The sequence below is a fragment of the Patiria miniata genome, unplaced genomic scaffold (assembly GCF_015706575.1).
Source record: "Patiria miniata isolate m_02_andy unplaced genomic scaffold, ASM1570657v1 HiC_scaffold_13, whole genome shotgun sequence".
Classification (NCBI taxonomy): Eukaryota; Metazoa; Echinodermata; class Asteroidea; order Valvatida; family Asterinidae; genus Patiria; species Patiria miniata.
This window is the reverse complement of record NW_024037051.1, coordinates 3,589,363-3,613,816: the sequence shown is the minus strand read 5'-3', so window position 1 is coordinate 3,613,816 and position 24,454 is coordinate 3,589,363. Positions and strand designations below refer to the sequence as shown.

The following is a 24,454-nucleotide window of genomic DNA, read 5'->3' as shown; positions in this document are numbered from 1 at the left end:
TTTTCTTGCTCATGAATATAAACGTCTGTGGGACGTTTTATTCGTTCATGAAATATGGGCACATTTTTTTCCAAAGTGGGCATAATAATTAAACCCCCCTTTTCTTTTAAGGGCTGCCACGCCCCCAAAAAGGTACTTTTGTGGTGGCTCCGAATCTGGAAAACACTAATAATCTTTATAATTATGTCTTTGTAAAGTTTCCTGCTTTTGTAACAAGTGGGAAAAACCGTTTTCACTGCGGGCACGACAAGTCCCGCCCCCTTTTTTAAATGGATGCCACGCCCCTAAAAGGGTAAATTTGCGATGGCTCCACATCTAAAACATTTTCTCGTATGGATATAAACATCTGTGACAAGTTTCACACTTTTATGCAAAAGTGTACAATTTTTTCACATATCCGCTGGACTACTGGCAGAATTGATGAAATGTTGGGGAGCTTGAGAACTCAACGACAAACGAATCATGTACGCAACGTGTATGTTTAACGTTGTAGAAAACCAATACAGGCAGCAGCGCGATAGCTGTTACGGTGCCATGAAGTAAGCATGCAAACAGGCTTTTAATTAAAATTCCTCCCTTTATTGACGCAGTCGTGCTGAGCACACTGGCTTTTAGCAGAGGTGGCGGCGCAGCATTTTAACACTGATTTCTTCCGGCTGAAACTCTCCTTATTAAAGTTTCGAATGTGTAAATTGTGCATAATTTCTCTGAATGCATCCCTAAGGAGTCATTTTTTTGTCATAAGTGATATCCTAGGGAGACACCGGACATTAAGGAGACATTTCAATGACTCCCTTATGTCACAACTCCTCTTTTGAGGCAAAATTTGGGTATTTTAGTTGCTAGATAGATTTCTCATGCACCGAAATGTAAAATTGTGTACAACCCTATGGGAATTCCCCCCCCCCCCCTTTAGGTACCATTCTCCGTCACGCTGGTAATTGTATGTGATTGAGTCTCGTATAGGAGTAGTGCCGACCAGTAAATAAATGTTCATAGGCACTAATCATAAATACCTAACTCAAAATAATAGGAATGTGAATTTTTGTTGAATTATGTAAACGTTTAGAAAATATTTTAAAAACTGTTTAAACGTTAAAATGTTTAACCAATTCACAAAGACTGACGCCTGCCAGTTATGTAGATTTGAACACTTTTTTATGTTGGTAAAAGTTACATTTTGAACAACAAATACATTGTAATAATATTATTAGTAGTGTGTATTCAATGACGAGAAATCGGTCATTTGGGAGACATTCCCATAGACTTGTGCACAATATTTTTCCATCTTTAATGTCACCTTACCCCAATTTTACCTTATCCTACGCCCACGAATTTCGGTATATTTATTACAATTATTTGGATAAGTAATTAATAAATCGGTTAATTACCCATATGTGTAGGGATAATAATGAAGCAAAAGCTTTTAAGGTAAATCCTAAACATACAAAAATAACACAAAACTACTACCAGACATTACGATAATTGCGTTACACGAGAGCAGACAAGGTTTTATCAATATTTGTATAAAAACAATGCCATTAAAGCCATCAATATTGGGGAATCTCTCCATGTTGTACATTATGTGCGTTTAAAAGAAATTGTGCCGGTTTTCTTGTGAAAGAATATATTGTGATAGCCTCCTTCAACGCTACCTTTAAATTGCTCCATACACTGTTAAAAATGCCCGTAAATATACGGACTCCGTAAATGTAAATATTAATTATGCTAATTAGCGTGATTACAATCAACCACATCGGCCCAAACACCTACACATAACACATCTAAGTACATATTGTTATTTCACCCACAACCGTGTACACATGTCCAAACTCATGTTAAAGGTCTGTTTATTTTACGGAATGAAAAAAGTTTTCCGGAAATTTTGCTGCCAGCAAGAAAAAAAGCGTTCCGTTTTCCTGCAGCAAAAGTTCCGGAAGTACAATATGTACTATATTATGTGCAGGTGTTTGGGCCGATGTGGTTGATTGTAATCACGCTTATTAGCATAATGAATATTTGCATTTACGGAAAGCCTCCGTAAAATTACGCCGAAAATACGGAATATTTCACTTTACGGAGTCCGTAACTTTACGGGCATTTTTAACAGTGTAGCAATATGCCATTCGATGTCAGATCATTTGTTGATATTGAGGTACAGTTAAAGTTGATGTAGAAATTACCCTTGGATGCCCCACGAGTCCCGTATGAATATACCAATTAACACAAAGTGAACATATTATTGAAATCTAGAGGTAATTCATGTTTAAACGTAAACATCAATTTACCCAAATTAATTCTGTACAGTTCATTGAATTTCAGTATTTGTAATCCTGCAAATGAGGGAGATTTTTGTAATTATTCTGACGGCTTTCCTTTGTAATAAGAACAGTTTATTACATTGTAAAGTTGCGCCACCCGAAATAAGAATACCATAATTGAAATATGAAAGGACAAAGGAATTGTAACGTGTAACAAGAATAGTACTTGTTAAAAACAACCTCAAAAGGTTCATCACACCAATGTTCTTTAAGATCATACCTAAAACATTTTTTATATATTTGTTCCAAGATAGACTTTCATCAATGTAAAATTCCAAGGAACGTGGTACCTTTGACCTGATTCAAAGCAACTCCATTAAACAACATGGGGTACCACAGTCATACTTATTCTGTCTTGCCCTGGAAATTATATAATTAGTCTTCAAACGATTTATAGATAACTGATATGATGAGAACCAATACCTTATATTTATGAGCCCATATTTAGGTTGTGCATAGTAGTGTTCACGTTTGCGTGATTAAACAGCAGATTTGTATCGTCTGAAAAACAAGGAAAATTGTATCGTATTAGTTTAATTACATTATGTCATTAACGTAAATGAGAAACAATAATGGTCGTAGTACTGAACCTTAAGGTACACCCAAAGAAATTGTTTTATGTTGCGATATTGAGGAATTAACACGACATATTGTTTTACGTATTCCAAGTAACTTCTGAACCAATCCAAGGCAATGCCGCGGACACCAATATGTTCCATTTTGCCAATGAGAATATCTTAGTTACCAAAAGCGTAAGACAACACAGGTAATATTGATATTGGTCTATACAAAATACTGTGTTTACTTTTCGAAAATTTTAGACAACACATGTAATATTGATATGGGTCTAATAGTTACAAATACATGTGCTGTGTTTACTACTTTTTGTATAAAAAGGTTCTGCTATTTTCATGTGGTCAGGGAAAACCCATTTCAGAAAGGAATTGTTGAAAAGCACTCTCAGAGGCTTAGCAAACTTATGCCTTGCTTCTTGATAAGAAACGAGGTTAATCCCTCATGGCCTCGACATTTCCATCAGGACGTTAAGAAATTGCAGTTGCCACTTGTGTTCAGTGACTGGGCTTAGATATGAAGAATGCGGGCACCTGTCAACAAGAAAGGTTTCAAACATAGAGATATATTAAATTTGATATAGCTCTATGGTTTCAAATGACTTGTTGGCTGGTTGTAGTCCACTTCGGGGGCGGATGCAGGATTTTTTTCGGGGGGGGGGGGGTTCAGGCCCATCAGATTTGTAAGCTCTGGCAGATGGCTTCTACATATCACTTGGTGGTCGGTATGTCAGACTGTCCCAAATTTACCAAAAGTATGGTGCCCCATATGTGCCATTGGCGTCGCATTTTTCAGCTCTGGCAGGGATGATTTTGATCGATTTCTAATTGAATAATAAAGCGCCTTTTGACAGCACGATTTCTAAACGTAATCACTCCCAGGGAACATTCATGTTGGAATTCTATCTTGGTATTCCTCAAGTAAAAACATGTTAAATAACTTGGAAATTTGTTTAAAACGAATTGTACTTGGGACCTTTTACATCCGGCATTTTCGCGAAGATTTATCTATCTAGGCCTACAATCGATGGATTCTAGATTTAGTAGGACTGGCTTGAATGCAGTCCTTATCAGCGGTCATTTTAGATTCTTTTTTACATGCTTATCAGTTCTCAAATTTTATTCAAAAAATATTGTACGTATTAAAAGACATTTAAGTCTCCTATTTAAATGTCAGTTTTCACCCAATGACCGCCACGGTACCACGAGTACACCACGTTCCATTAGTCCACATGTATTTTAGATTTTCGGAAGTCAAGTGAGAGGTCAATTTTTGGCACGATATTTCTCTTTCACGTCAGGAGATTTTTTTTCATTTTTCGTAAACTGAGATGCTAGTAACAATTCTACAAGCGCCGTTTTCGAGGGAGTTTGCCTTTAAGAAATCAGTGTACCAAAAATAATTGCAAATTTTAGAATTTTTGAAAGTAAATTTTTCTATTCGAGGGGTCCGGTAGCGCACCACTATGGGCGAACTTTCAGGCACTATTATTTGTGCTTTGTTAAACTCAAAAGGATCGCGTGAACGTTTGTTCTTCTGTTTATAATTCGGGCGTTTAAATGTTTCGGAAAATTTGTGAACGGATTTAGAAATGTGTTTTCGTTTAAACGTTTAAGCTTGTCACATCCTTTAAAAAAGTCAGAAGTTTTTACACGTGCTCAAGGCATACATTACATACTCAAAGTAAAGCTTGATTTACTCTCTTTAAACTTTCAGTCCCTGTTTTAGCGGGTAGCAGCTCAACGGATCATCATGTCTCTCTGTTAGTCCGTACGTACGTACGTTAGTTAGTACGTTAGTTAGTACGTTAGTACGTTAGTGAGTTAGTGAGTTAGTGAGTTAGTGAGTTAGTGAGTTAGTGAGTGAGTGAGTGAGTGAGTGAGTGAGTGAGTGAGTGAGTGAGTGAGTGAGTGAGTGAGTGAGTGAGTGAGTGAGTGAGTGAGTGAGTGAGTGAGTGAGTGAGTGAGTGAGTGAGTGAGTGAGTGAGTGAGTGAGTGAGTGAGTGAGTGAGTGAGTGAGTTAGTGAGTTAGTGAGTTAGTGAGTTAGTGAGTTAGTTAGTTAGTTAGTTAGTTAGTTAGTTAGTTAGTTAGTTAGTTAGTTAGTTAGTTAGTTAGTTAGTTAGTTAGTTAGTTAGTTAGTTAGTTAGTTAGTTAGTTAGTTAGTTAGTTAGTTAGTTAGTTAGTTAGTTAGTTAGTTAGTTAGTTAGTTGGATAGTTGGATAGTAGTTCGTTGGTTAGTTAGTAACAAACCGGTTGGCATTGTCTGTTGCTCCTAAATTTTTTGACCGAATTTCAACCAAACTTTGTCAAAAGTATCAGTAATCTAGCTCCAACATGTCACATGACCAGACTGTGGTCAGAGATCATCATGGGGTCAAGGTCAAATTTCAAATGAGCTCAAACTTATGACAACAGTAGCGTTGTCAACATGTTGGCCTTCGGTCAAACATCAGAAAATGTCCACGGTGACCTCTTCGTCTTACCTACAGTTATGGGGGTCAAAGGTCAAAATAGGTCAAATTTCAAAGAAGCGCAAATGACAATGCGCGCTGTCAACATGTTGGCCTTGGTCAAACATTAAACAATGTCCATGGTGACCTCTTCATCTGACCTACAGCTATGGGTTCAAAGGTCAAAATAAGGTGAACATAAAATAGTTGGCGCGCAGCTTCCGAGATCCGATCGACTTGTTAGGAGAGGAAGGCGAGAATCAATGTAATGTGTCCCTCAAAGATGAACGACCCTATAAAAAGCCTAAAACTGACTGCCTTTTTAAAAAAATGATCCCTCACTCCATTGCAAAATACGGCAACTTCTGGGTCAATTTCCAAACAACTATTGGCAAAGGTAATTCTTCATGCAGGGGACTTCTTTCATTGAATTCTTTAGTTCTGAATGATTTTGACATTGCTAATTCGTGCCACGAATAGTCGGTTAAAACAACACAATCTCGTATGCATATTCCGCCTTTCATTACATTAACCCTTTCATTACATTAAGTTGGTGATCACAGAAAACAGAAAGCCCCCCCCAAAAAAAAAAAAAAGATTGGCTGTTAAAAAGCTGTGCTGGTGAAAATAGATTCCGAGGTAACAGTTTTGTCCCCTACTCAGAAAAAAAATTGCGACAAATTATGCAATTACCTTCAGAGGTGAGTTCTTTTATTGGAGCTTGATTTGATTAAAAATTCATTTGACCAAAAGAACCTTCCGAAGCGGCCCTCGCCATTTATCAAAGAGTATATGTATGCAACTATTTTACCTCAAAGTGAGGGTTTTAATTGTCCATGGCAAGATAAAATTCGAATACTCCAAGGATGTGGAGATGTTTCACATGGAACTGAAGGGAAAAGAAACAATCACAATTGTATCTACATGGAAAAAGTAAGAAGCATTGTAATGCTTCTCATTCCCGTCAGCACTAAAACGGTAATGCACAAACGCCAAGGTTCTGACAGCTTTCTCCTTATATTGTAATTTGTTTAGCGAAGTGTAAATAGAGCAAAGTAACTTTTATTTTTCAATAGATTTTTATTTTTTTTATTTTATCATGTTATAGCGCTTTTAACTAATATCAAAGCGCTTTACATTGGGGAGATCTCTCTTGGGCACAGGGATCCCATTGATTGTTTGTCATTCTTAAGCCCTTTCCACCCAAATGTGCAAAATTCGCCCAAATGTAACCTTGCCCTTGTATCATTTTGTCACGTAAACAAGTGTTTCTTTCGTGACCGAGCGCACACACACACACGCATAAGATGCAAGTAGTAACAAGTGCGAGTGCACAATAAGCTCTGGCCGTGCTGCAAGAGGTCTTGCATGAAATGAAAAATGCGACGCCGAAAAATGCGACGCCAATGGCGCATATGGGCCACCATACTTTTGGTCAATTTTCGAGACAGACACACTGACCGAACACCAAGTGACATGTAGAAGCAACCTCGCCCCCACTGCTTACTTTATTTCCAACCTCGTTTTCAATAGTAAGCCCTGGATAGGAAACTTTCTTCCTGTATTCTGATTCGATACCGCAATTTGCTTATAATGGATTTATATCGTGTATTTGGTGTTGTTATTTCCAACGTGCATTACGTGTTTTCACGATCACTGTAATTTTATAGTCCACGCCTTCTCAATAATGCTTCTTCCCAATATGCGCATATTAATATGAAATGTGATACTTCATAATGGCAGACCAGATTGTTACATTTTAACTTATAAATAATTGTGTTTTCATAACTCACGCCGCAACGAATTGATGCTGTTTTTACCCCAGACACCGCATACAAAAACAAATGCTAATGGAACGCACATGCAGGCACCAGACTATTCCTCATTTGCACATGCAAATGATCCAATACCTGGGTGAGAGAGCAGGCAGTGTTGGGCGCGTACTGCTCGATACCCTGGGGACGAGGTTGCATGTAGAAGCTCCTGCCAGAGTTCGCTCGTACCCCCCGCCCTGCAAACAGGACGCTGGGATACGCTGATGAGCTTCACAGAATCTTGTGAAGGAAGTGGCCGATGACCTTTGTATAAAGCATCTGGCTGCAGCTGTTCAAGACCGAAGTCAGGCAATGCGCGCAAATGCTATCCGAAATCTTCCCATAGAAATGCACACATTACATACCGGATTTCTGTTTTATTGCGGACCATGTGGACAAAATTTTGAGTGTCGAATAATGCAATCTGACCGTTCGTGATTCGAAACGTGGTCTGAGCAAGTGACGGGAATTGTAAATTTACAACACAGATAAGTTTCACAGAATTTCCTACATTACGCTTTTCAACGAAAAAAACCCAACACATCTCTAAACTGAAATAAAAGAGTAATGAATCAGTCTTAACTGCCGTTTCAAACCTTGTAGAGTCATGACCGTGATGAGGCGCAGTTCACTGTTCACGCAAAATCCAACCAATCAGAGCGTGAATTCATGAGAGTATCCCAGCGTTCTGTTTGCAGGGCGGGGGGTACGAGCGAACTGCCAGAGCTTTATAGTGTGAACAGCGCCCTCAATTCAGGTAGCGCTGTAATCTCTGGTATTTCCATGCATGATGGACGCCGATCAAAGTGAACAATTTAGGACAATTTTTTCGCTGATTTGTCGTCTTCAGAGGATTTTACCGCCGAGCAGGAGCAGATCTAGCTTTCAGGAAACGGGGGGGGGGGGGATTGATAATTAATGACGCAGGGGACCGACTCAAGATTTCATTAACTTCGTACCCATCCAAATATTGACAGTGACAAAGACAAATTGCTACGCCGAGCAAAAGTTGTGTACTGTCAGTAAATCCTTGGCCTGCTTAGACTCTAACTAATGTTTCCGATATGATGGCATTTGCGACATTACCTCTACCCATGTGTACGTGTGCGCATCAACAAATTAAAGTCCCCGGTACAGCATGTACTGGTGCTCGTCAGATATTCCCAGAGTCCCTTGTTTCCGTCAACCATGTCTCGCAATCCTGAGATGGTTTCACCTTGCCCAACACACACAGACGTCATCAAGGAAACGGCTCTAATCGTGACAGAGTTTTGGCTGGTAACCTGCTTTTATAAAGCCAGACTTGTTTGTGCTTAGTAACTTTGTGTGGTTAGCGGTGCCGTGAAATAGGCCGCTGGTAACTGAATAAAGCAAACTATTGTGGCGAGCAGTCGATGGGGATCAGCAACATCGGGTTATTAGTATTCACAGTGCATTACCAAGAATTTAAACCATTGCTATGACGTCAAACTATTGTTAAAAGTGTGGATTCGGAACTACGAATCTGTTACGCTGGTCACAAAGTGTGGATTCGGAACGAAGAATCTTTAGTAAAGTGTGGATTCGGAATTACGAATCCACACTTTGAACAGTGCACGTCAGACAATTGTTCTCTATAATGAGCATTAATAGGACCGTATGCGTGAAAATGTCCTTCCGAAATTACCAATGCATCTTCACTGTCAGATACTCCGCCGTCACGCAAAACCTACTTCGAGTCAGAAAGAAATCATCGTCTGAACTATCAATTTGTCGACGGAAGGAGCCGCGACAAATGTTGCAACCTGACGCCACTGTTTTCTCCATATATCATCTCAATGAAGGGCATTCATTGCAAAAATGATGATAAGACATGAATCTGGGACTGAGAAATATTTCCAATTTTGTTAGGAAAAACTCTAAAAAAAATCTTGACTCTCCATATACTTTGTACACAATCGCGGAAGTGGCGTCAGGTTGCAACATTTATCCCAAGTCTTTTCATCTCCACTCACTGTTAATGCCAATACTTCTTTTGACGCAATGGTTTAAGTCGAAGAATACACTCGCAAGTGTGGATTCTTAATTTACGAATTCACTCGGCGCTTCGCGCCTCGTGAATTCTTAAATTACGAATCCACACTTTCTCGTGTATTCTCCTTAACTGACTCTTTTGTTAAGCTGTTAATATTAAGTCCCAGATAGAGATAGAATTGGGGCAATTTGCATCGATTTTAGGTCACAACATTGTCGGTGTTATGAAGCACCGATCAAATAGAACTCATCATGGAAGGCAAGTGACGACCGCCCCCTCTATCTCATCAAGAAAGGCAGTTTAAGACAATCGAAAAGCGAGTACCTACCGCGCGCGCGCCGTAAATTTGTCCAAAGGCGTCAAAGCAAGCTCTGTTTCATTTTGAGCTCACAATGTATGCAGTATTGTTTTTGTATGGCCAATGTGCACGACCAGTCGTAGGCCTATTTGCCATAATTAGCCCTTACGTCTAATAAGGCTTTATGTTTCCCTTTTTGCCTATAATAATGCACTACACACACACGCAGACGTGCGTTTCAGGAACGTTCTCAACAAAGGATGTACATGAGGACAAACAATGAATTTGTTCTCTCTTTGCATAGCTGTCCCTGTGCTGTTAGTTATACACGCACATGAAGACGGTGACTGAGCAGCAATTCCTAGTGACACCGGCGTCTCTTCACATTTTGTGTGTGTGCAATTCAATTAGTCTATTTAAGGGTAGATGGGCCTACATCATTTGTCGTTTGTGGATTTTTTTTTTCGTTTGAAGCAACAAAAGTACTCAAAATCTACAGAAGGGTGCGTAATAACCAACCTGATGAAGATTTAGCTCAATGCTGTATATTCAGAGAAAAACAATATTATATGATCTCGATTTTTGAATTGCGCCCGAAATCAGCGTCTGAGACACGTTCTCATTCAGCTGATTGCAGCTACTATGTTACGCACTAAACCGACTGATTGTAGTAACCGCACGCGCGTGTGCATCTTTGGAAATGACCGTCTTTAATTTCTTTTATTGTTTTCTTAGAAATGGCAGCATGCCAGAATAATTTCACAGGGATTTTAGTGCCACTATATTTAAACCAAGTAAGCTTTTCCACAATAACTGGGTCAGTTACTTTTTGGACAGCTGCAAATGATGGAGGCGGACACAAAAGAAGGGCGCTGTTTGGTTTGAGTAAATACAAAAGACTTTACCCAAATCAAACACTGCCCTCCAGTTATGTCTGCCATACCCCAACTAGGCTTATTAGTTCAGACATTAATTTGAAATTATTATGGAACTATCCATCTCAAACCTTGATCTGTTCAAAGCTGCTTTCCACTCGCACCTAAAATTAGACTGAGCAATCTTCTCCACAGCAATCCTGTTCCGAGTGTTGCTCCGGTTTAGCTGATAAGGGGAACCACAAGAAAAAGAAGTTGAAGCCGAAGGCACAGACGAAGACAAGTTTTGGAGAGAAAAAAAACCTGGTCACCAGGCGGGTCAATAATTTCACAATAGAGGCCCTAGAGCGCGCCACCAAGCGTTTAGTATTTTTCTCGACGAGTGCGCCACCAAGCGTGAAGCATTTAGCTCGTCGTGTAAAATGCTACCAAGGTACCAAGCAATTCGGCATGTGCTTTGCTGCAGCCATTCCTCAACTTCCTTAATAATTTGTTCACATGAAAAAAATAATAGTGCATATAGAGGGCTCGTTATTAAAACAATCACATTTCGATATAATAATAGTAATAATCATATCGATTTATATAGCGCGCATATCAACCAAACAGGTCATCATGGCGCTACCCCTGCTCACTTGGTCAAGGAAAACTTTCCAAATATCTTGGGGAATATATACAGCCCAATGTTGCAAATCCGCTAAATCAAATACATGACCATCTCTACCTTAAAGTATCCATTTACTTCTATGGAAGAAGTGACAAAGTGTCTTGCCCAAGGACACACGCACCACACACCCAGGCTGGACTCGAACCCACAACCTGCAGATTTAGCCAAAATTAAGATCATAAGTTCAATACACCAGACCACGAGGCCTATGGTACTCCACATAATTGGCTTATAATTACATGCGTATGAGGGTTTAGTTGTCAACAATGTCCCACGATTACAACAGATTATGCCCTTCGGATCTATTCAGCGATTCGTTCCGATGTCGTACACAAAATGTCTAACATTTCACACACAACACTGCATACAAGAATATGAATTATTGACAAGGTACCGGTAAGTTATTTATAAAAGCGGCAGGGCCGTGGCTTATCGTCTCGGCAGATAGACGCAAAAAGAAGCAGATGATTTTTCATTATACGCCATTCCGACATCGTGAACACGATTTTTAGTATTACACACGCGATTAAACACGATGGCGCAGGAATATGAATCATTAACGTGGTAGGTTATTAGGCCTATAAAAACGTTGGGCCTCGGCTTCACTCGGCAGATAGACGCAAAAGGGGCTGATTGGTTATCTGGCAAGAGAACGCAGAGTGCACAGTAAATAAACCAGCATGGAGGAGATTCTATGGCTGCGTATCTTCAAGACCATCGTGGGTATTGTCGGCATCTTGGGCAACGGTCTCGTCTGTCTTGTCATCGGTAAAGTCTCATCGATGCAGACTCGCACCAACGCCTTCATCTTCCACCAAGCTGTGGTGGATCTTCTTGGTTCATTAACGACGCTTCTGCAGAGCGAGACCCCGCTACCAGACCCCATACCCAACAACGCCCTCGGGTGGGTGGTTTGCCACGTCTGGTTCTCCAACTTTGTACTTTTTCTCCTGTTCATCATATCAACGTTCAACCTGTTGTCGTTGACTCTGGAACGGTACTTCGCCATTGTGCACCCGTTCAAGTACCAAGCAGCCTTCGCCAAACGCCCAAGACTGAAAGTTGGCGTGGCCATTGTGTCGTGCTGGATCATCGCGGTAGTTCTCAAGTCCTACAACCTTACCATTTTCAAGGTGCAAGACGGTAAGTGCGTCTCGAATGCCGCGTATCGGTCGAAAGCCATCGGGGGCTTGACGGCCGTCCTGCAGTACATCGTGCCGGTGGCAGTGATGCTGTTCGCGTACATTCGCATCAGCGTGGAGCTCAAGAGAGGAGCGGATAGGGTGGGACCGGCACCGTCCGTCATCAGCTCAGCTGCCGGAGCATCCAACGCGGGCAACGCCCAACCAGCAGGTATGATGGAGTCCCTACTCCGAGCTAGACGTAACACATTCAAGATGCTCTGGATCGTGTTCATCACCTTCCTGGTGTGCTGGACCCCAAACCAGGTCATCTTTCTCATGTTCAATCTCGGCTGGAAGCTCAACTACGACGAGTGGTACTACCTGCTGTCAGTGGCGATGGTGGCCGCTAATTGCTGCGTCAATCCGGTCATCTACGCCTTCAAGTACCGTCAATTCCGCAAGGGGCTTCGCGAGGTATTTTGCAGGCGACGTATGCAGCTCGAGGACGCGTCAAATTCTGGATCCTTTACGCAAACTACTTGAAGAAACTCGCGATGGACTCGAAGGCTTTGAGTTCATGGGTTTGCCAAGGCGACCTGTCGTACCTGGTTAAACCGATTTGTCTAACAGTAAAGCAACAAAGATAAACGACGATTGCGATGCCAGGTTCTATTTCCATGTCGAAAAATCTTTTGTGACTTTTCCTTCTTGGAACATTACCTGAAACACTAAGTCCATGTAGAAGTGTAGTTATTCCGTAACCAATCGATTTTGAGTAATGTTGTGATTTTTTGCACTCGACTATCACGTGCATACGCGTTCACTTTGCATTCAGAATAGATGCCCAATCGCACTGTTTTCATTAAAAGTGTAGCCTACACGGTGAGTCAAACAAGCGAAACCCAAATGTTGGGACTATTTATTTTAGTGAAATTCTGCATGTAGCACTTTCAAAATCTAGTATATGAAAGCCCAATTCATAAGCTTTCTTTTAGTACAAGAATCATTTAAATCACTTATGTACTTTTTAAGTTACGGAATTTTAAACAAAACTACCGTTTTAAAGTTCTGTCCACGGATCACAAAAAAATGTGATTTCTTTTAGCAAAACGAAAACTATTCACACACATCCCTATGTGAGTTTTCGTTTTGCCGAAAAAACAGTTACCTTCTTGTGATCCGTGGACTGAACTTTAAAACAGTGGTTGTGTTTAAAAATCCGTAACTTGAATTTGAATGATTCTTGTACTAAATGAAAGCCTATGAATTGGTTTATTATATCCTAGATTTTGAAAGTGCTACATGCCGAACTTCACTAAAAAATGGTCCGGACATGTTGGTTTCGGGGTTTTTTTACTCACCTTGTATTGGACGAGTTATTAAAATTAATTGAAATACGTATATACCTAATAAAACCTATTTAACACATTAGGCATACAAACGCTGTTTGCAACAGTTTATAAACGTTTTAACTCGCTTAAGAAAGATACCGCATTTACTATAGTAAAAGGCTATTTTTATTTAGATTCGTTATTCAGATATCGATGTTACTGAACATAAAACTCCCTAAACAGCTGGTTTAAGTTTTTCAGCAGCTTGTAATTGAAATTTGACATTCAGGAAAACACTGCGTTTACATTGCAAAAGTCTCTCGAACGTTTTAGCAACACTAAAGGAAGTTAGGAAGCGTTTGTTTTTACGTATACAAACGCTTCCTAACTTCCTGACGTAACGGAAGTATAATGTAAACCCTGGAATTAACGGTGTATGTCATTCAACACGCAGATTTTTCAGTTTCAGTTAGGGCCTATCAAAGAATTACTCTAGTCACGGGCATTGTTCCGGACTGAATTATATTCGCTTTGGCCTAAAAATAATCTGCTTATAATTAATTGATTATTTTCAGGGCAATCTCAAGACTAAAGCCCATTTGCTCTGATTTGCTACTTTGGTCGGCTTGATAGTATTGAACATTTTTAAAAAAATCACAAAAGGAAACATAGATGCAATATAATAATTTAAGTTGACCAAGGGAATTGAATGAAGCGGAGTTTGAACCTGCGACCACCGGATTGCCGTTCCGGTGCTCCACCAACTGAGCTATATCCAGCCCTGTGTTGGCGGTTCCCCATTTTGTCAAGAACTTTGTTCAAGGGACGCTGAGCTGTGGGTACGTAATTTATCATGCCATGTAGCCGGGGATCACGCCCAGAGTCTCGATACCTGCAACAAATTGAACAAAGAAGTTGAAGCGGGTTCTAAAACTGCGAACTCCATTTTGTCTATGTCTTTGTTCAAGTGATCCCCGTTTGCCATTTCCCATGTTTCCAACATTGCTAGTGTTGCTGGCATCGGGACGTTGGGCGTGATCCCTGACTGCATGGCATACACGGGTTTATGACTTCTGACCAGCGCCCGTTGAGCAAAGATATTGACAAATTGGGGCACCATCAACAAAGGGCTGGATAGCTCAGTTGTTCAACTTTTAAAAAGCTGACAAGATTTGACTGAAGGATTTTTCCCTTAACCGACGTGTTTTGTTTTTTTATAAAACAAAAGTCAGGTTGGCGTAGCGGTACTTTCCTCGCCTTCCACCGCTGTGACCCGGGTTCGAATCCCGCCCGGGCCAATATGTGGATTGGGTTTTCAGTCCCTACCTGATTCCGTGGGTTTTCCTCAGAATATTCATCTGGGCTTTTCCTCCCAACTCTAAAACTGTAATTTCTTGTCATTGTCTTCTCTCTACAGGTTTCTTCAGGCTTTCGAGCTACAGTGCTTAGGGCACTTTTGAGGAATCCTTGGTTTCATTACCAGAAAGAAATACAATAAATAAATAAATAAATAAATAAACAGAGTATAATATTACACAGTGTATATTAAGAAAAAATACGTCCGTCGGTGTACGTCGGTGAGGGGGAAAACCCCAATAATTAGAATCAGTTCCTCTAAACTTAATAAGGAAAGGAACTGGGTCGGTTTTACAAACTAATTTAATTAGTTGGGACCATTGCTGGTTATTGTTGTCAAGTAAAGAAGATCTATCGCTGTTAATTACATCAAGTTCGTTGGAACGCAAAAAGGACTGACCGTATATAGGAGTGGTGCTCGTGATATATATTTTTTAGTTGACAAGTTGGCAATTTGCCAGTTTCTGATTTGATTGAATTCTTTTGACGTGAATGAATTTTGCTAATGGGTTCATTGCGCGGTCGGAATTAACTTCATTATATTGAACCTTTTGGTTCCTGTCATATTCAAAACCTCTGCCTTGTTTTACATTTCGGCACGTTGATCAAAGCATTGATGTCACAATCTTCAAGAGTTTTTTTTTTTAATCAAGCTATCCTATATTAAAAGATGGTGTTTTTTTTTTAAAGGTCTAAGGAGTGTATGGAAACACAAAATGCAAGGGTTTATGGAGAGGCTTAGTTACATAGCTCCATGGTTATGCTCCGATTTCAGTATCCTCTGAAGTCACGATTGGCACGTGAAACAAAAGTTTCTTTCAGACTTTGAATAGTTAAATATAACAACATTATCTCTATGAAAACACTCAAAACAAAAAGGTACCGCTATTAGGCAAAACATAACGCTTACCACGCCCACTTAGGATCAACATGCAACTTGAGGTCAAAGTAGACATGATGACTCCACCCAGCTAGCACAGTAAAAAAAAAAATCGAATTCGTAACTTATGTTAAACTGATACCCATCCCAATAAATTGAAAATATGACCGGTAAAGTGCAATATTTTTGATTGCCCGACCTCACCAAAATCTCACTACCACTTGTATTTCCGGAAATAGAATTGCACAGATGTTTGTCGTGCACCCTTCTCTCAGATTAGGGCTGGTTAAAAAGAGCGGCAAAGTTTTTTGAGACCATTTTACCAAACTTCCTGGATGCCCCCTCACCTGTTGTTTTATGGAAACCTTTACCCAAATAGCATGTCACCAAACATGCCAGGCTTCACGACTATCACGATTAGTCAGTAAAATAGTCCATTTTCAGTCACAATACGCTACGGAAATACGTTGGTGCCATGTTAAAAAAAATATATTTTGCGAAATAACGCAATACTTTTTGCGGAAAATAACACATCAATATAGTGGTTTAAAGAGTGATTCTTGATGCAAGGCATCAATTTATTTCAAAATGAAATTGAACGGACTGGTTATTAATGTATTTTTTTGGGGGTGGAGGAGGTAAAATTGTTGGGAAACACCCATACGGGTTGGAAAATGTTTCTTATTCAATTGTTATTCGTTTAAAGCAGTTAGTTTTCTTTTAGCGTGTGTAATATTGAGCCGTTTTGAGCGTATAATTGATGCACAAAAAAATCATGACATCAATAGTATATACAACTTTAAAAGCCCTGCATTGTTGCAATAGTACACGGTGAGATGCAGCTCTTAGTCAATTGATTATTCACATTCAACTTTTAACGAAATTGGTTTCCCTCAATTTAAACTGCTCATAAAAATAATTGTGCAACACTTACGCTTGCAGCTGGCACACGGGAGCCATACGTGCTGAGCACAAAGTCATTCGAGGCCGTTTGCTCAGCACGTAGCTCACCGTGTGCGGTGAAACTTTGCTGAGTTTTCTGCCTCGCGAATGCCGTGAGGCAAATATCTCGCCTGTTTGATTTTTTTTCCGCCTCGTAAGGCGACAAACTCACCGTGTGCGGTAAACCTGAGCTACGTATTTAGCTAAAAATATTAACTAGCCAATGAAAGCACATTACATGTGCGCTTCTTTATCGGCCGAGTGATTTAAAAAATAAATGAGGACAAGCGCCAGCAGGCTTTAGAGGAATTGCTCATCTTGAAATCACGTGTAAAGAGTACGTAATTGTATTGGCTATATTATTATTGGCTCAGCACCGTGACGCTTAAATTGCCAGCACACGGTGAGTTTTTCGCCTCGCAAGGCGATACATTTCAAAAAGGGAAGGTATTTGCCTCGCGAACTCGCGAGGCAGAAAACCGCACACGGGGATATTTTGTGAGCTATACGTGCTAAGCAAACGGCCTCGAACGACTTTTTGCTCAGCACATAGCTCTCGTGTGCGGCGGGCTTTTGTTGCGGAGAATCATTCAGTTCTCTTCTGTCAGCAAGCATTCGTGATTTCTTTTGTTAAAAAACAGGAAACACTTAATTCAATCCTGCAGACTTAAAATCTGCTTCTCTGCTGGACGCTGAGTTGATCACAAAAAGTGTTATTATTTGTCTATACTAATTTCTTCAGAGGAAGTTTGTTATTTGCTTCCGATATACCCCCAATCAAGGGCAAAATTAATAGAGACCAAACCACAATTTCGTGAAGACCAAGTTTTTTTCTTTTTTGTTAAACTCATTATACCTTTTATTAGTTTTAATTGTACGTTTGGGAGACACTTTGTCGTCATTAATTATACCTTAGGGGGACACCGAACATTAAGGGAGACATTTCCTATGTTTCAAGGCAAATTGTTTAAGTCGCTAATAGGCAAGATCGATTGCTCCTACTCCAAAATTGGGGTTAGGTGACATTAAGGACGGCAAAATTGTGTGCACAAGTCAATGGGAATGTTCATCAAATGACCCATTTCCTAAATTATTATGTTTTCTTTTTATTCTTTCACCGTTCTGAAAATTCTTTATGGGACCTTTTTTTTTTTTTTTACAAAGCGCACGCTTTTCCTTCACGGCTGATCTTATCCCTAATTGAAGCCGCTGAAGAACGGCTATCAAAGACGCTGCAGTGCATGTCCCAAACGTCGAAACAAATTGCGAGTAAGGTCAAGCGCTGTTGTTATTCGTGGATTTACAACTCCCGCGGATCTTAATTTGATATTTTGACGTTTCCTCGGGGGAGCTGGGAGAGCCAAGCATGCACCACATGCACAAAAGACCAATACAGCCATCACTGATTTGACTAAAGGATGGTTGTGTGGACGTTTATATTCTTCTATTAAATGCTCTCTTATTTAATATCATTTCATTTAAAACGCGTTTTGTAGCCCAGTTGGGCGCATTCCAGGCCGTTAAATCCTTTTAATGAAAAAAACAAACCCTTAAATGGGGTATATCACACTGATATATAAATATGGGAAAGCGCATTGTCATGTTTAAATGTGTTCTTTATAGCACTTATTTAAGCATTTTCTTTGTCCACTGCAAATTATTAAGGATGGTTCATCCCAAAAATACGTTTTTATTTAATTGCTGTTTTACTATCTTATTCCACAGAGTGAAACTAGGAACCAGGCGACTTAAAGTGAAATCAAGTCTAATTTTAGATAGAAATACTTTGGAAAAGTATCACTCCTGTTGAATGTGGAATCATCGTTTTGTTCCCAAGTTCAGTCGGACGGAATGCATTGTCCCTCTTTTGAGACGTAAGAAGGTAGCGATGCAGAAGTTATTCATTTCTTGATGAGACATACCTTCTTATTTAGTCATGAAAAAAATCATTTGCAGCTGGTGTGGCAGGACATTTTGTGTGTGTGTGGGGGGGGGGGGATTTGTCCCCTAGTCTAAATCCATTGATACACTGAGTACACTGAACTAATCTTTATTAGTGTTTCATGTTTTTCTCTGTATGATACTCGTAATGTTTCTTGACTAACAGGAGTGATTTATCTTTCCTTTTCTTTTATTTTGGCTCCACCTTGAGGAACTACTTGTTTGGTGCACAGGTGCGCGCAGGCATATCAGTCTTAAACAAATAGTGCGTACACACGTCGTCACTCGTTGGCCTAAGTAATTGATTTTTTTTTATCTAGCAAAACGCGTGGAAGCTGCGGAAAATGAGCGGGGGCTAAGTTTAGTAAAGTAGTTCCAGCGCGTCGCGCGTGGGGGACCTCATCCCTGAGGGACGTATTTGTAAACCATAATCTCCGTTGTGCATAGTCTGGTTCCCAGGCCAAAAGATTCTGACTATTCCTGCTGAATCTCAGGTCAGGCAGCCTCCGTGGCTAAAAATAAACATGATGACACTGATGGCCCTTTTTCAAAGCTCGGCTTCGTTTCCGATTTCGCTCTATCACCTTTAGCTTTTAATGTTCTGATCAAATTTTTAAATAAATCTCTTGCTTCGTAATATCATACAGTTAATACAGTTTGATGTTTCTGTAAGATAACATTGACTAATGTTGATCTGGAATCGTCAAAATTAGGCACCCAAATAGCACTGTTAGCAGGCGGAGCCGAATGAAGACCGAGTTTTGGAAAATCTCAGTAACGGTCGTCAAATTCAAAATTGTACATGACGCAGCAAAAAGTTCGCCCATACGATCCGAGTATATTTGATGCACAAAATCGTCGTTGAATTTCAAGTTTTCTAAATGAAAGCAATGAATATTACAATCATGTAATTATCAACTCATTTAAAAAAAAATTAATAAGCAATTAGCAGTTAATTGAACCTATATTATACTCGGAAATACTCGGGCGCTATCCGATTGTCGACGAAACGGATTCGGCAAACTTCGGAAATTTTCAGGAAAAGGAGGAATTCCTCCCGTTTTAGTCACGTGACGTAAATTGTAATACAATGTATTACCGGAGGCTACCGGACCTAAGATTCATCAGGAATAGTCAGAATCTTTTGGTCTGGGAACCAGAATATTGTGCAGAGCGGACAGAATAAGCTAGAGAGAGCTGTCTCGGGAGACACAATATCCTAGACCAGCCAGGCAAAGTTGTCCGGAGGAAAAGTTGTCCGAGCAGAATCTCCGTGGGTGGGGGGGGGGGGGCACAGAATCTCCGTCCACATCGGACAAAAGTTCAGGTCGATATTTTGTGCGTCAGAGGCACAAAATAAAAAAAAATGGGTTTTTTTCCAGAGTGATGGAGACGTCCAAAAAATGGAAGGAAAACACAGGTTTTCGTTAAAATACAACACACGAAATAAATTCGTTTTGAGAAAATAATCGAATGCATTGAAGAGCACGGCGAGAGGAGAGCAAACTCAACACTTAATGTCTGGTGCCTAATTGTGCTGCACGTCCGGGCGATAAAATAACAGCAGTCTTTGTCAAACTAACTTAGTTAATTTAACTAATGTTAAAGAAGTTCAATTCCTGTTGTGTATACATTATGTTTTATGCTTCATTCTGAGCACTGTAATAAAGATGTCCAAGCACGCGATTTCGTTGTTTTTTCCTTTCTGTATATCAATGGAAAGACTGTCTTGCCTTTTGCATTCATGAAATAATTACGTTGTTGTCGATTGTACGGTTGTCTTCGACGTGCATGTTCGAAAGCGTCATTAATTCAAACGACTCAAGCTCATCAATGTGCACTGTCTATTCAATAGTTCACGCGCGACTATAGCCTTCCAAAGTTCAGGCCAAGTTCGGGCAAGGACAATTAGTTGACTAGTGGTTGATTTGTGACGTACCTTACGCCTGCGCACTGATAGCAACGTGCGAACGTCTCTAGTCAAACGCTGGTTAAAATGTCATCGCAAAACTTCTGGATCCTGGCTCTCTGCTAACGTTATTAATGCGCGCGGCTATTGGTTACCAGCGATGCAACCAACCCCAGTAGGCTGGTTCCAAATAGTCGACTAGCGTAGTCAACCACCGTCGACTAGACAGAGTTTGGGCAAACGTTAGTTAACCATTGGTCAACTATAGTCCTTGCGCGAACTTGGCCTAAGTTTGTCAAGCAAACGTTGAGTTTGATAGTCAAGCAAACGTGATTTTATGAAAGCAGAATCACTGAAAACACACTTGCAGTATAACACTGAAAATTCCTGATGACAGAGGTTGCAATATGATGAAAAGATGGCAAAATGCTGTATGAGCAAAACAAAACACACAAAAATAGACAAACAAGATTAACATGTGAGGAATAAAGAAGCGGTAGACTCAATCAGGAGATGAGGCTAAGATGCATATTGGGAGATACGAACTTGCTTGAATGAAAACTAGAAAAAAAAACACGGACCTCAGAGATCTGATAACCTCATCTATACCATTGCATACGCGAGGAAAACAGAAGCGAATGGTGTTAATAGAATAAGAGGTGCGAGTGAATTTAACATATAGATTGGTGCAGAATCGTGTGGAGTGGTTATGTATGTATCGAACTGAAGTATACATAAAGAGTAGACTTGTAGAAGAAGATTGTTAGTGAACTTTTGCGCCTCTGGTTCTTTTCAGGGCGATCGTGTAGTGTAGGGCCCCCTTTTTTTTATCAAATTAGAGTCAAACATGTTTTTCTATGGCTCAACATCACCTTTACAATCAAAAGTAAACTTTTATTCAATTCTATTGACGCCCGTTTTACAATTTTGACCAGATTCTTGGGGTAGAAATCACGATTTTCCTGCGCGGTTTGTGCCTTGCGATTCAGCGCGCCGTGCGTGCTCACGGTACATCGCGCGGTGATCGCCATCTTTGTTTTCGGGTCGCGTGTTGTCGCCGCGCTGTCATCGTCATTTTATCCCCAAATTTCCCTCAAAAAAACAAAACCCTGCCCTCTATCTATGATATACCTGTTTATTGAGAATGTCGCCAACTAGTTTCGTCGGTCTAACAATTTTAAAGTGGATCTTGTTCCCTTATAGGAACCGGGCCCTACACTACACGATCGCCCTTTTCAGCACCATTCTCTTAGTTGAGAAATTATTCGCACATGGTGTTTCCGCAAACCTTCCTTCTTTAGCCCCAAATCTTACTCGCCTATCAGTTGTCCCCCCCCCCCCCCCCTCCGGGCTGCCCCACCCAAAACGTGGGGATTGTCACTTTTGAAGTGACAAAATTCCCACCTCTCGCGCACAATTTAAGTGACAATAACCGATACATACGTGGGGCGCACTAGTAATTGCCTTTCCATATAGTACGCCAATGGTTACAATGTAATTTGATTGACCAAAATCCACACCCCCGGGGCATGAAAAACGTGACCAAATCCCCTGGCGTCGCCAAGATTTTTTTCAAGGGGGGGGGTGGGGCAAAGCAAAAATTTCCCCGAAATTCCTTAACTTTGTGATTATATTCTCAATTTATCATTTTTCCGAGCGTGAGCAGGGGTGCATTTGCCCTACCCCCCCCATCAAATTAACAGCAATATGGCTTTGCACCTCTTTTTCCTTTTTTTCCCTCCTTTTTTCCGTTTTCCAGGGTTGGGGGGAGGGCAAGCGCCCCCTTGCTCCCCCCTCCATCGCAACGCCCATGCAAATCCCGACATCAGACCTGGGGCAGCGACGGGGGCGGGGGGGGGGGGGGAGAGAGGGGGGGATATTCAAGTGACGGGCGCATTATACAAAATATATCCCGGTATGGATTTCGTTGATGTCAGCGACAGTAGTGGGAGTGTGTAATTGTGAGAGGTGAGGTCGGTGCTGAATGTCCTCCGGGGGAAGAGAAAGTACAAATGCGGATAGCCTTTTTTTTCGTCAAGGTTTTGATGGACTGAGCCGCTGCGAATCCTCCCCAAACCGATATTTTTAGCAATTCTGGTTTGGGGACATATTCTATGTTATACCATGGACGGTATTAGATTGCGATACACTTTATGATGTTCTTGACCTTGTACAGGGATTCTCATGATAACTTATTTATTTCCCTTAAAGCCATTTCTCCCTGTGGAAACTTACTTAAGTACGAATTTTCGGGCATCTCCCGCCCCTCGTCAGGTGTAATTGCTTGAATGTGTATTAGATTCAAAAGCTGAAAATCCATACTGCAAAATCTTTATGTTTGACGACGACCTGACGGACGCTGCCCTGTGCATCACCTCATGTTACCACGTATATGGGCCTAATAATAGACCCAGCGGTCAAGGTAAGTGAGGTGATGCTACCGGCGGCGTGCACGCGTATCCGTGTGCATGTCACCCAGACACGCATGCTTGTATTAGGCCAAAAAAAGTCTCCGGTTTCTGGTATGGAGCTTGCTCCAAAAATGGTGCGTCGACACGATTTAGTTATCCCATCTTATTTAAAGAGAATGTACAACATTTGCCTTTGCTGCAATTTTCAGAAATAAATGAATTTGGAGGATGAGTATGTTATAGCAAATATTGTTTAAATGACTTGTTTCACGTTTTGGACTTGTAGATGCCGGAAAAAACCAAGAAAACCAATCATGTTCTTGTAGTCTGGTTCCCTGACTCAACTTAAGATGAATCAGAGCAATTTATAGACTTTGGGGAGTTGTAAAGTCAGAATATCAGTCAAGAAGGCTTTGTACCCCTTCCCAGGTGTGTAATCAATTGCAAAGAAAATGCGGAATAACAAATTGGGAAAAAGTAGGAGCACTTTTTGGAAAAAAAAACAGTTTTCTCCAACGCTGGTCGGCCGACCAGCGTTGGAAAAATACATTTTTTCTTGAAAATGTCAGCACACCAGGAGCCACGATTTTACAGGATGCTTTAGACTGCCAATCCCTAACAATCCAGTAAGGTATTTTGTGATAATTTTGATCATTTCGTTTTGTGATGTTTGCAAATGTTGTATCTTACTATCTTCCCTTTAAATCTACTCGACAAAAAAAATATTGAAATAATAATCGCAAGACATTGATTGGGGAGGAGAATTTTTGATGAAGCTCTTTGAATTGAACTTTGACGATACACCAAATGCGATTTTAATCAGATCTTATTATTCTACGCTCTTGAGCGGCGGATCGAGATACCGGCAGACAATAGGACAAAAAGGAGGGCCGCAGCCCTCATTTCTGAGTGTTTGTGTTTTGTCGACCTCGATCCACCACTACTCATCCACCGTTCAACTTCTCCTTTTCTTCTGGCATTTTATTCGACGACTCAGTTGAACTGCATCCACCGGGGGACAAGAATGGTAATGTTCCCGTATTGCTGTCTAAAACTACAGCGCCGTGGCCTTGTGGTCCGGAGCATTGAATTCGTGTCTGCGGGTAATTCTGCAGGTCGTGGGTTCGAGTCCAGCCTGGGGTCATGGTGCGTGTGCCCTTGGGCAAGGCACTTGGTCACTCACTGCTTCTCTCCACCCAGGAGTAAATGCGTACCTGTGAATGCGGTTATTGTGGTTGATTTTAGCTGCTTTGCGCCGAAATGGCAGCATCGAGCTGTATACTCCCCAGGGAGCTGAGATTGTCTTTGGAATGTTTTATTTGCCCAATGAGCAGGGTAATAATGATGTAGCGTCTTGAGCACCAATACTGGTGGATACATGCGCTTTATAAATACACACTATTATTCCACTAAATGTACCATTAAGGAGACATGATCATGGGTGAGACATTTTCATGTCTCCCTAATGTCACAGCCCCCCTGTAGAGGCAAAACTTTGCTGTCGCAATTAGGTTATATTTATTTTTCTCGTGGTCTACCGAAATACAT

The 24,454-nt window shown here is 40.7% G+C and overlaps 1 protein-coding gene across 1 annotated transcript; it reads left to right on the top strand.

Moving 5' to 3' along the window:
* Positions 1–11,692: 11,692 nt before the first annotated feature.
* On the top strand, positions 11,693–12,679 carry LOC119720216 (trissin receptor-like). The gene has a single exon (XM_038189823.1). It carries the CDS (start codon positions 11,693–11,695, stop codon positions 12,677–12,679), a length of 987 nt encoding a protein of 328 aa, XP_038045751.1.
* Positions 12,680–24,454: the final 11,775 nt, after the last annotated feature.